Source organism: Oncorhynchus mykiss, chromosome 5, assembly GCF_013265735.2.
Source record: "Oncorhynchus mykiss isolate Arlee chromosome 5, USDA_OmykA_1.1, whole genome shotgun sequence".
Classification (NCBI taxonomy): domain Eukaryota; kingdom Metazoa; phylum Chordata; class Actinopteri; order Salmoniformes; family Salmonidae; genus Oncorhynchus; species Oncorhynchus mykiss.
The window spans coordinates 7620311-7631325 of record NC_048569.1 but is presented as its reverse complement, the minus strand read 5'-3'; the positions used below and the strand labels follow the sequence as shown (position 1 = coordinate 7631325).

Sequence of the window (11015 nt, the reverse complement as noted above, 5' to 3'; positions counted from 1 at the left end):
GGAGCGTTCGGTCGCTGCGCTAGCCAAGCGCTACGTGCTAACACGTATTTAAAAAAAAAAAAGTGACCTGCATAGGCCGTGCGTAGGTGGTCACCATTCCTCCAACCCCCTACTCCAACACAACTAGACCTTCTTATCTATAGGCATTATACTTTCTTCAACGGAAAGCCCTATTTTACCCCAAGCATGTTTCCTTTTCCCAATGTCCCCCCCTCCCCTGCTCCTAACAACCACATCAACGTCTACTTATCTAGTTACTATCATGTGAGAAACTACTCTCAAATCTTTAATTAACAGTATTCCTCAGTTAGGATTTCTAGTGGTTCTGTTTTCTTGGTCCCCCCAAAAAATATAAGCGATCATCCCAGTTTGCGCCACAAAAAAAATAAAAAAATGTCCTTTTGAAATTTGGGTCTGTAGTAGTACTTGGTGCCTTCCAGCGAAAATTTGTCCCCCTCCCCCGCCATTTTATTTTTCTCCGTGTCGTTAAGCCGTAAAGCATCTGATGTGAAATGTTGTATCTTTTGTGTTGGGGGAGGGGGTGTGGCCTGAGTGCAGACCTGTCATATGCTGTAAAAAGCCCATTCTTTTCTGCCTTCAGGGTGTGGGAACCACCATCACAGTGTCACAGGTATGTTACGATCTCTCTCCTCATCTGCTCTGTGTTTTTCCTGTTGTCGTATGTCCATGTTCTATGATAATAATGTATGTTTTCTCAATACACAGTGGCAGGCTACTGTTCACATGGGACAAGATATACAGATTTATGTACAGTGGGGCAAAAAAGTATTTAGTCAGCCACCAATTGTGCAAGTTCTCCCACTTAAAAATATGAGAGAGGCCTGTAATTTTCATCATAGGTACACTTCAACTATGACAGACAAAATGAGAGAAAAAAAATCCAGAAAATCACATTGTAGAATTTTTTATGAATTTAGTTGCAAATTATGGTGGAAAATAAGTATTTGGTCAATAACAAAAGTTTATCTCAATACTTTGTTATATACCCTTTGTTGGCAATGATAGAGGTCAAACGTTTTCTGTAGGTTTTCACGGCGGTGTGTTTGGGATCATTGTCATGCTGAAAGACCCAGCCACATTTCATGTTCAATGCCCTTGCTGATGGAAGGAGGTTTTCACTCAAAATCTCATGATACATGGCCCCATTCATTCTTTCCTTTACACGGATCAGTCGTCCTGGTCCCTTTGCAGAAAAACAGCCCCAAAGCATGATGTTTCCACCCCCATGCTTCACAGTAGGTATGGTGTTCTTTGGATGCAACTCAGCATTCTTTGTCCTCCAAACACGACGAGTTGAGTTTGTACCAAAAAGTTCTATTTTGTTTTTATCTGACCATATGACATTCTCCCAATCTTCTTCTGGATAATCCAAATGCTCTCTAGCAAACTTCAGACGGGCCTGGACATGTACTGGCTTAAGCAGGGGGACACGTCTGGCACTGCAGGATTTGAGTCCCTGGCGGCGTAGTGTGTTACTGATTGTAGGCTTTGTTACTTTGGTCCCAGCTCTCTGCAGGTCATTCACTAGGTCCCCCTGTGTGGTTCTGGGATGTTTGCTCACCGTTCTTGTGATAATTTTGACCCCATGGGGTGAGGTCTTGCGTGGAGCCCCAGATCGAGGGAGATTATCAGTGGTCTTGTATGTCTTCCATTTCCTAATAATTGGTCCCACAGTTGATTTCTTCAAACCAAGCTGCTTACCTATTGCAGATTCAGTCTTCCCAGCCTGGTGCAGGTCTACAATTTTGTTTCTGGTGTCCTTTGCCAGCTCTTTGGTCTTGGCCATAGTGGAGTTTGGAGTGTGACTGTTTGAGGTTGTGGACAGGTGTCTTTTATACTGATAACAAGTTCAAACAGGTGCCATTAATACAGGTAATGAGTGGAGGACAGAGGAGCCTCTTAAAGAAGTTGTTACAGGTCTGTGAGAGCCAGAAATCTTGCTTGTTTGTAGGTGACCAAATACTTATTTTCCACCATAATTTGCAAATAAATTCATTAAAAATCCTACAATGTGATTTTCTGGATTGTTTTTCTCTCATTTTGTCTGTCATAGTTGAAGTGTACCTATGATGAAAATTACAGGCCTCTCTCATCTTTTTAAGTGGGAGAACTTGCACAATTGGTGGCTGACTAAATACTTTTGTTGCCCCACTGTACAGTATAGGAAAAACATTCAAAAAATCCACACAACACATCCACATACATGCACGCGCACAGAAAACCACTAACAGTCTTCATGACAGTTGCATGCAGTTTTACATAGACTGCAGGGCAGACTACAGAACAGACTACAGAGCAGACTACAGAGAAGACTACAGAGAAGACTGCAGAGCAGACTACAGAACATACTACAGAGAAGACTACAGAGCAGACTGCAGAGCAGACTACAGAACATACTACAGAGAAGACTACAGAGCAGACTGCAGAACAAACTATAGAGAAGACTACAGAGCAGACTGCAGAGCAGACTGCAGAATAGACTGCAGAATAGACTACAGAGCAGACTACAGAGCAGACTACAGAGCAGACTACAGAACAGGCACTGTCTCCCTTCGTATGGAAGAAGAAGGAGCACCATGGATATGTCACTACACATATTGTATACAGGTAGTGGTCACTCTCAATGGATCAGAGCCCCTCACCTGTAGCCTGACTGACAGATCTACCAACCTTTTGGCTGTCTTACTTTACAGCTTTGTTTGAGTTAGTGGGAGTCTCTGAAGTAGACATTATCCATTAGGTTGTATGAACATCTCAGACGGAACATCAATCTAACGTGGTTGACAGGGGGGAGTCTATTGGCCTGGGGTGAGGAGGAGGAGAGGAGGAGCAGAGGAGAGGAGATGCTAGTGAATTATTGAGCGCAGCTGTTTGGTTTCTCTCTCTGGTGAGTTGGGGGGAGAGGCCGGAGTTGTCAGGTCCCGGTATGGAGCAATACGTCTCAGACTCCCTCTTTCTGTGCTCTCTCTGTTAAACTGTATCTAGCTCTCTCGCTGTGTCTCTCTCTGTGTCTCTCTCTCTCTCTCTCTCTCTCTGTCTTTCTCTCTCTCTCTCTGTCTCTCTCTCTGTATCTCTCTCTCTGTCTCTCCCTCTCTCTCTTTCTCTCTCTCTCACCCTCCCTCTTTCTGTGCTCTCTCTGTTAAACTGTATCTAGCTCTCTCTCTGTCTCTCTCTCTGTGTCTCTCTCTCTCTCTCTCTCTGTCTTTCTCTCTCTCTGTCTCTCTCTCTGTATCTCTCTCTCTGTCTCTCTCTCTGTATCTCTCTCTCTGTCTCTCTCTCTTCCTGTGCCCTCTCTGTGCTCTCATATGTACTCTCTCTCTTTCTCTTTCTCTCCATCTTTCTCCTTCCCCCTCTCTCAGAGGTCAGATGACTTCCTCTGTTTATCTGTCTCTCACAGATTGTGTTTTAGGCTAGGTAGCCTAGCGGGTAGAGAGGTGAGCCAGCAGCCGGAGGGTTTCCAGTTCGATTGCCAGGTCTGATGGGGAAATCATTTGACGGGAAGCATGCTGGCAGCCGGAGGGTTGCCTGTATCAAATCCTAGATGCTATTGCCTGCCGTTGTGCCCTTGAGCACAGCACATAACCTCCGACAATAACTGTTCCACAGGCACCCAGTGTAACAGTCCCTTGCTCCAACCTCAAAATGTCTGTAACAGTCCCCTGCTCCAACCTCTATATGTCTGTAACAGTCCCCTGCTCCAACCTCTATATGTCTGTAACAGTCCCCTGCTCCAACCTCTATATGTATGTAACAGTCCCCTGCTCCAACCTCTATATGTCTGTAACAGTCCCCCGCTCCAACCTCTATATGTCTGTAACAGTCCCCTGCTCCAACCTCTCCAACCTCTATATGTCTGTAACAGTCCCCTGCTCCAACATCTATATGTCTGTAACAGTCCCCTGCTCCAACATCTATATGTCTGTAACAGTCCCCTGCTCCAACCTCTATATGTCTGTAACAGTCCCCTGCTCCAACCTCTCCAACCTCTATGTCTGTAACAGACCCCTGCTCCAACCTCTCCAACCTCTATATGTCTGTAACAGTCCCCTGCTCCAACCTCTCCAACCTCTATATGTCTGTAACAGTCCCCTGCTCCAACCTCTATATGTCTGTAACAGTCCCCTGCTCCAACCTCTCCAACCTCTATATGTCTGTAACAGTCCATTGCTCCAACCTCTATATGTCTGTAACAGACCCCTGCTCCAGCCTCTCCAACCTCTATATGTCTGTAACAGTCCCCTGCTCCAACCTCTATATGTCTGTAACAGACCCCTGCTCCAGCCTCTCCAACCTCTATATGTCTGTAACAGTCCCCTGCTCCAACCTCTCCAACCTCTATGTCTGTAACAGACCCCTGCTCCAACCTCTCCAACCTCTATATGTCTGTAACAGTCCCCTGCTCCAACCTCTCCAACCTCTATATGTCTGTAACAGTCCCCTGCTCCAACCTCTATATGTCTGTAACAGTCCCCTGCTCCAACCTCTCCAACCTCTATATGTCTGTAACAGTCCATTGCTCCAACCTCTATATGTCTGTAACAGACCCCTGCTCCAGCCTCTCCAACCTCTATATGTCTGTAACAGTCCCCTGCTCCAACCTCTATATGTCTGTAACAGACCCCTGCTCCAGCCTCTCCAACCTCTATATGTCTGTAACAGTCCCCTGCTCCAACCTCTCCAACCTCTATATGTATGTAACAGTCCCCTGCTCCAACCTCTGCCTCTGTATGTCTGGTTGTCTATGGGAGGTTGAGATAAAGCAGATGTCCCATTTCAGTTCGGACCTTGTGTCTTCTATGTCTTCGCGGTTCCTTTCTTGCTTAATTCATGCATCTCCACTACCATCTCCACTACCATGTCCACTACCATCTCCACTTGCATCTCCACTACCATCTCCACTACCATCTCCACTACCATCTCTCCAGTAGCATCTCCACTAGCATCTCCACTATGTCTGTAACAGACCCCTGCTCCAACCTCTCCAACCTCTATATGTCTGTAACAGTCCCCTGCTCCAACCTTTCCAACCTCTATATGTCTGTAACAGTCCCCTGCTCCAACCTCTATATGTCTGTAACAGTCCCCTGCTCCAACCTCTCCAACCTCTATATGTCTGTAACAGTCCATTGCTCCAACCTCTATATGTCTGTAACAGACCCCTGCTCCAGCCTCTCCAACCTCTATATGTCTGTAACAGTCCCCTGCTCCAACCTCTATATGTCTGTAACAGACCCCTGCTCCAGCCTCTCCAACCTCTATATGTCTGTAACAGTCCCCTGCTCCAGCCTCTCCAACCTCTATATGTCTGTAACAGTCCCCTGCTCCAACCTCTCCAACCTCTATGTCTGTAACAGACCCCTGCTCCAACCTCTCCAACCTCTATATGTCTGTAACAGTCCCCTGCTCCAACCTCTCCAACCTCTATATGTCTGTAACAGTCCCCTGCTCCAACCTCTATATGTCTGTAACAGTCCCCTGCTCCAACCTCTCCAACCTCTATATGTATGTAACAGTCCCCTGCTCCAACCTCTGCCTCTGTATGTCTGGTTGTCTATGGGAGGTTGAGATAAAGCAGATGTCCCATTTCAGTTCGGACCTTGTGTCTTCTATGTCTTCGCGGTTCCTTTCTTGCTTAATTCATGCATCTCCACTACCATCTCCACTACCATGTCCACTACCATCTCCACTTGCATCTCCACTACCATCTCCACTACCATCTCCACTACCATCTCTCCAGTAGCATCTCCACTAGCATCTCCACTATGTCTGTAACAGTCCCCTGCTCCAACCTCTCCAACCTCTATATGTCTGTAACAGTCCCCTGCTCCAACCTCTCCAACCTCTATATGTCTGTAACAGTCCCCTGCTCCAACCTCTATATGTCTGTAACAGTCCCCTGCTCCAACCTCTCCAACCTCTATATGTCTGTAACAGTCCATTGCTCCAACCTCTATATGTCTGTAACAGACCCTTGCTCCAGCCTCTCCAACCTCTATATGTCTGTAACAGTCCCCTGCTCCAACCTCTATATGTCTGTAACAGACCCCTGCTCCAGCCTCTCCAACCTCTATATGTCTGTAACAGTCCCCTGCTCCAACCTCTCCAACCTCTATATGTATGTAACAGTCCCCTGCTCCAACCTCTGCCTCTGTATGTCTGGTTGTCTATGGGAGGTTGAGATAAAGCAGATGTCCCATTTCAGTTCGGACCTTGTGTCTTCTATGTCTTCGCGGTTCCTTTCTTGCTTAATTCATGCATCTCCACTACCATCTCCACTACCATCTCCACTAGCCTCTCCACTAGCATCTCCACTAGCATCTCCACTAGCATCTCCACTGGCATCTCCACTGGCATCTCCACTAGCATCTCCACTGGCCGTCTCCATCTTTCCTCCTCTCTCTATTCTCCTTGTAGCTCTTGAACCAGTAGCCTAGCCCGATCCGTTTTCCCAGACGTATCAATATAGTTTGGTCACTTATTTTGAGAAATTAAAAAATATATATATTCGAGAAAAGAAGGACCTTGCTCTTGCTCGCTGGATACAAAATAGGCAACAGTGTTCACAGAGTGAACTAGAGAGAAGTCTGAGTGCTTCTCTGGTGTGATGTGATCCTTTCAGTCTAATTTGCATAAACATTGTGATTGGATGATAGCTATGGAGGTTATTGAATCAGGATAAAATGATCTCTCTTCGAGCTCATTAACGATAGAATGTTCGTATTTGAACATAGCCCGAAAGGCCAGTGTCGTTGGCCAATGACAGGACTGGAAAGAAGTGGAATGTAGTTGCTGAACAGAGACAATAACCAGGCTATAATAGACAGACCTATCCTGACAATCTTTAGAAAATGTGCCACTTTCTTGGAATGAATTTTTGTGTTGTAAAATGCATGAGCCACGGTAACAACCATTGAAAGTCAATGTGTTTTATTTCTATGGTCACAACATTGACATTAGACAGTAGCTTAGTCCAAATGTTTATTCTCCTAGATGGAATTACTCATCACACTCGTTGGTGACAGCTGTAGAGAGATTGGTGATGGACCGCGTCTAATAGTTGGCTGGCCATCCACACGACAGTCCTGATTGGTCCTTGCAGACTCTGGGACTGGAATATGAGTTTGCTGGCCATCCACACGACAGTCCTGATTGGTCCTTGCAGACTCTGGGACTGGAATATGAGTTTGCTGGCCATCCACACGACAGTCCTGATTGGTCCTTGCAGACTCTGGGACTGGAATATGAGTTTGCTGGCCATCCACACGACAGTCCTGATTGGTCCTTGCAGACTCTGGGACTGGAATATGAGTTTGCTGGCCATCCACACGACAGTCCTGATTGGTCCTTGCAGACTCTGGGACTGGAATATGAGTTGGCTGGCCATCCACACGACAGTCCTGATTGGTCCTTGCAGACTCTGGGACTGGAATATGAGTTTCCTGGCCATCCACACGACAGTCCTGATTGGTCCTTGCAGACTCTGGGACTGGAATATGAGTTGGCTGGCCATCCACACGACAGTCCTGATTGGTCCTTGCAGACTCTGGGACTGGAATATGAGTTTGCTGGCCATCCACACGACAGTCCTGATTGGTCCTTGCAGACTCTGGGACTGGAATATGAGTTTGCTGGCCATCCACACGACAGTCCTGATTGGTCCTTGCAGACTCTGGGACTGGAATATGAGTTTGCTGGCCATCCACACGACAGTCCTGATTGGTCCTTGCAGACTCTGGGACTGGAATATGAGTTTCCTGGCCATCCACACGACAGTCCTGATTGTCCTTGCAGACTCTGGGACTGGAATATGAGTTGGCTGGCCATCCACACGACAGTCCTGATTGGTCCTTGCAGACTCTGGAATATGAGTTTGCTGGCCATCCACACGACAGTCCTGATTGGTCCTTGCAGACTCTGGGACTGGAATATGAATTTGCTGGCCATCCACACGACAGTCCTGATTGGTCCTTGCAGACTCTGGGACTGGAATATGAGTTGGCTGGCCATCTACACGACAGTCCTGATTGGTCCTTGCAGACTCTGGGACTGGAATATGAGTTGGCTGGCCATCCACACGACAGTCCTGATTGGTCCTTGCAGACTCTGGGACTGGAATATGAGTTTGCTGGCCATCCACACGACAGTCCTGATTGGTCCTTGCAGACTCTGGGACTGGAATATGAGTTTGCTTGCCATCCACACGACAGTCCTGATTGGTCCTTGCAGACTCTGGGACTGGAATATGAGCGACTCTCGTCCACAATGCTTTATTTATTTATCTAATTTTGAGTTGAAATCATGACTGGCCGAAACGTCACGACTTTAACTCAGAATCAGGTCAATAAAACATCAAGATTTTAATTGTGAGCAAGAGTCGCTCTTGTTTACTTCAGAATGCTCCTTTTGATTTATTTGTTTGCACCTCGTCTCACGTTCGGTTGAGTGCCTCCTACTCCTCTCCAGGGGCGGGGACAACCTGAAGTGATGTTTTTTTTCAGAATGGTGAACAATGTCTGACTCACTACATTATTTCCCCTTTATCTCTCATCCTTCCTTCCCTCTCTCTCTCTCTCTCTCTCTCTCTCTCTCTCTCTCTCTCGCTCTCTCTCTCTCTCTCTCTATTCCCTTTCCTGGAACTTGCCGATGTCCTACTCAGGTGTCCAATTGGTTCGGCAACAAGAGGATCCGGTACAAGAAGAACATCGGCAAGTTCCAGGAGGAGGCTAACCTCTATGCAGCCAAGACAGCGGTGACGGCAACCCACGCCGTGGCAGCAGCCATCCACAGCAGCCAGGCCAACTCACCCACCACGCCCAACTCTGGTAGGCACACTTGGTGGTAAGACCAGAGTCGTATGTATATGTTGCGGTATAAATGTGTAAAAAAAATAAAATAAGGGAAATGTATACATTTCACGGTAACATATATATATATATATATAATATAATAATAATATAATATAATATAATAATAATATAATATAATATATTATAATATAATATAATATAATATATATATATATATAGATTTGGATAGTAACACAGAAGTGCTGTTCGATACTTAACAAAGGTGATGATTTCTGGCTGCTGTTATTGCTGCTTGCTTGTTTCTAGTTTTTTCCTACTCTTGTAATTTATTATTTTTTCTTTTGTTATTTTGTTTTCATTGTTTCACTTATTCAACTTTCTAAGAAGTAATATTGTAGTAATATTGTAGTAATATTGTAGTAATATTGTAGTAATATTGTATCAAACATACGGCCCAATGGATCCAAAAAAGAAATAAAACCATCTATATACATTAAAAAAATAAATGAAAACTGTTTATAAATGATATTGGACCTACATTTATACAGGCTTTTCACTCGGTCCAGGTTGCTAACAATCACTGAAATGAAAGCTAGACAGTCAAGGAGCATAAAAAATTATCCAAACTATGGTTAGAGGGCAATTCTTTTTCTCACCATTTTGACTGACAATTGCTTGGTCCATTTTGACTGCAAGGAAATATAACACAGTTTGAATACGACCCTCCTGACCTCTGTAAAGACTGAATGAGGCCTGCGGAGGCAGAATGAGTTTGACACCCCTGTGACTGTGGTACTGCTAGGGATAGTTGGGTGGCTGGTTGCTAGGGATAGTTGGTTGGCTGGTTGCTAGGTGTAGTTGGGTGGGTGGTTGCTAGGGGTAGTTGGGTGGGTGGTTGCTAGGGGTAGTGGGGTGGGTGGTTGATAGGGGTAGTTGGGTGGGTGGTTGATAGGTGTAGTGGGGTGTGTGGTTGCTAGGGGTAGTGGGGTGTGTGGTTGCTAGGGGTAGTTGGGTGGGTGGTTGCTAGGGGTAGTGGGGTGGGTGGTTGCTAGGAGTAGTGGGGTGTGTGGTTGCTAGGGGTAGTGGGGTGTGTGGTTGCTAGGGGTAGTTGGGTGGGCGGGAGGGAGGGAGGGAGGGACATCTGGCATTGTTTGTTAAAATTGCAAATGACAATTAAATATTGATAATAAAAATCAACACAACGAATTATTAAAATGTTCACGCTCTGACGTCAAATCAAACCTAAGCCCTTTTTTTTTTTAAAATCTTCATTTAATAATCTATAGCAGTGCTTACAATTCCAATACAATTGATGTAGGCAATGAGACTCGGGGCTTAATAAAGTCATGATGGGAGGTTTTCAAGTCCCTTCCATTTTCTTTTATCCAGGCTTCCAGATGAAAGATGAGGAATTTCAACTGGACTCTGCTGAGAGCAAAAACTCCCTTTTAACCAACATGTTCAGCGCCGGTACTGATTCAGGAAACCTTTTATGTGTTGTGGTCATTCATCCCACCTAGAACTATAGTCCTTCCATCGGTCCCTTCTCACACCCCCGACCATAGTGGAAGCTTGTCTCCCTCTCCACCACCTCAACCTGAATTCAATTTGTTTCATTTAGGATATGAGTACGCTAGTTCCTGTTTAGGTTGCTTCATTTAGGATATGAGTATGCTAGTTCCTGTTTTGGTTGCTTCATTTAGGATACGAGTACGCTAGTTCCTGTTTAGGTTGCTTAATTTAGGATATGAGTACGCTAGTTCCTGTTTAGGTTGCTTAATTTAGGATATGAGTACGCTAGTTCCTGTTTAGGTTGCTTAATTTAGGATATGAGTACGCTAGTTCCTGTTTAGGTTGCTTAATTTAGGATATGAGTACGCTAGTTCCTGTTTAGGTTGCTTCATTTAGGATATGAGTACGCTAGTTCCTGTTTAGGTTGCTTCATTTAGGATACGAGTACACTAGTTCCTGTTTAGGTTGCTTCATTTAGGATACGAGTACACTAGTTCCTGTTTAGTTTGTTTCATTTAGGATATGAGTACGCTAGTTCCTGTTTAGGTTGCTTCATTTAGGATATGAGTACGCTAGTTCCTCTTTAGGTTGCTTCATTTAGGATACGAGTACGCTAGTTCTTGTTTCGTCTCTCTTCCCTCGGTCCTTACTCTCTCTGTTTTCATCTCCCTTCCC

The 11015-nt window shown here is 45.3% G+C and overlaps 1 protein-coding gene across 6 annotated transcripts in view; it reads left to right on the top strand.

Annotated features, from left to right (window-relative positions):
* Positions 1-11015, top strand: part of LOC110523137 (pre-B-cell leukemia transcription factor 3) — a 128766-nt gene that overhangs the window by 90802 nt on the left and 26949 nt on the right. For 2 of the 6 annotated variants that reach the window (XM_036976689.1, XM_036976693.1), the window contains exons 6-8: positions 602-631; positions 8678-8843; positions 10218-10298. In XM_036976689.1, the coding sequence (XP_036832584.1) occupies positions 602-631; positions 8678-8843; positions 10218-10298 (277 nt within the window). Of the gene's footprint in view, positions 1-601; positions 632-8677; positions 8860-10217; positions 10299-11015 lie in introns of all 6 variants that reach the window. The other 4 variants (XM_036976691.1, XM_036976694.1, XM_036976690.1 and 1 more) reach the window with 4 other exon arrangements.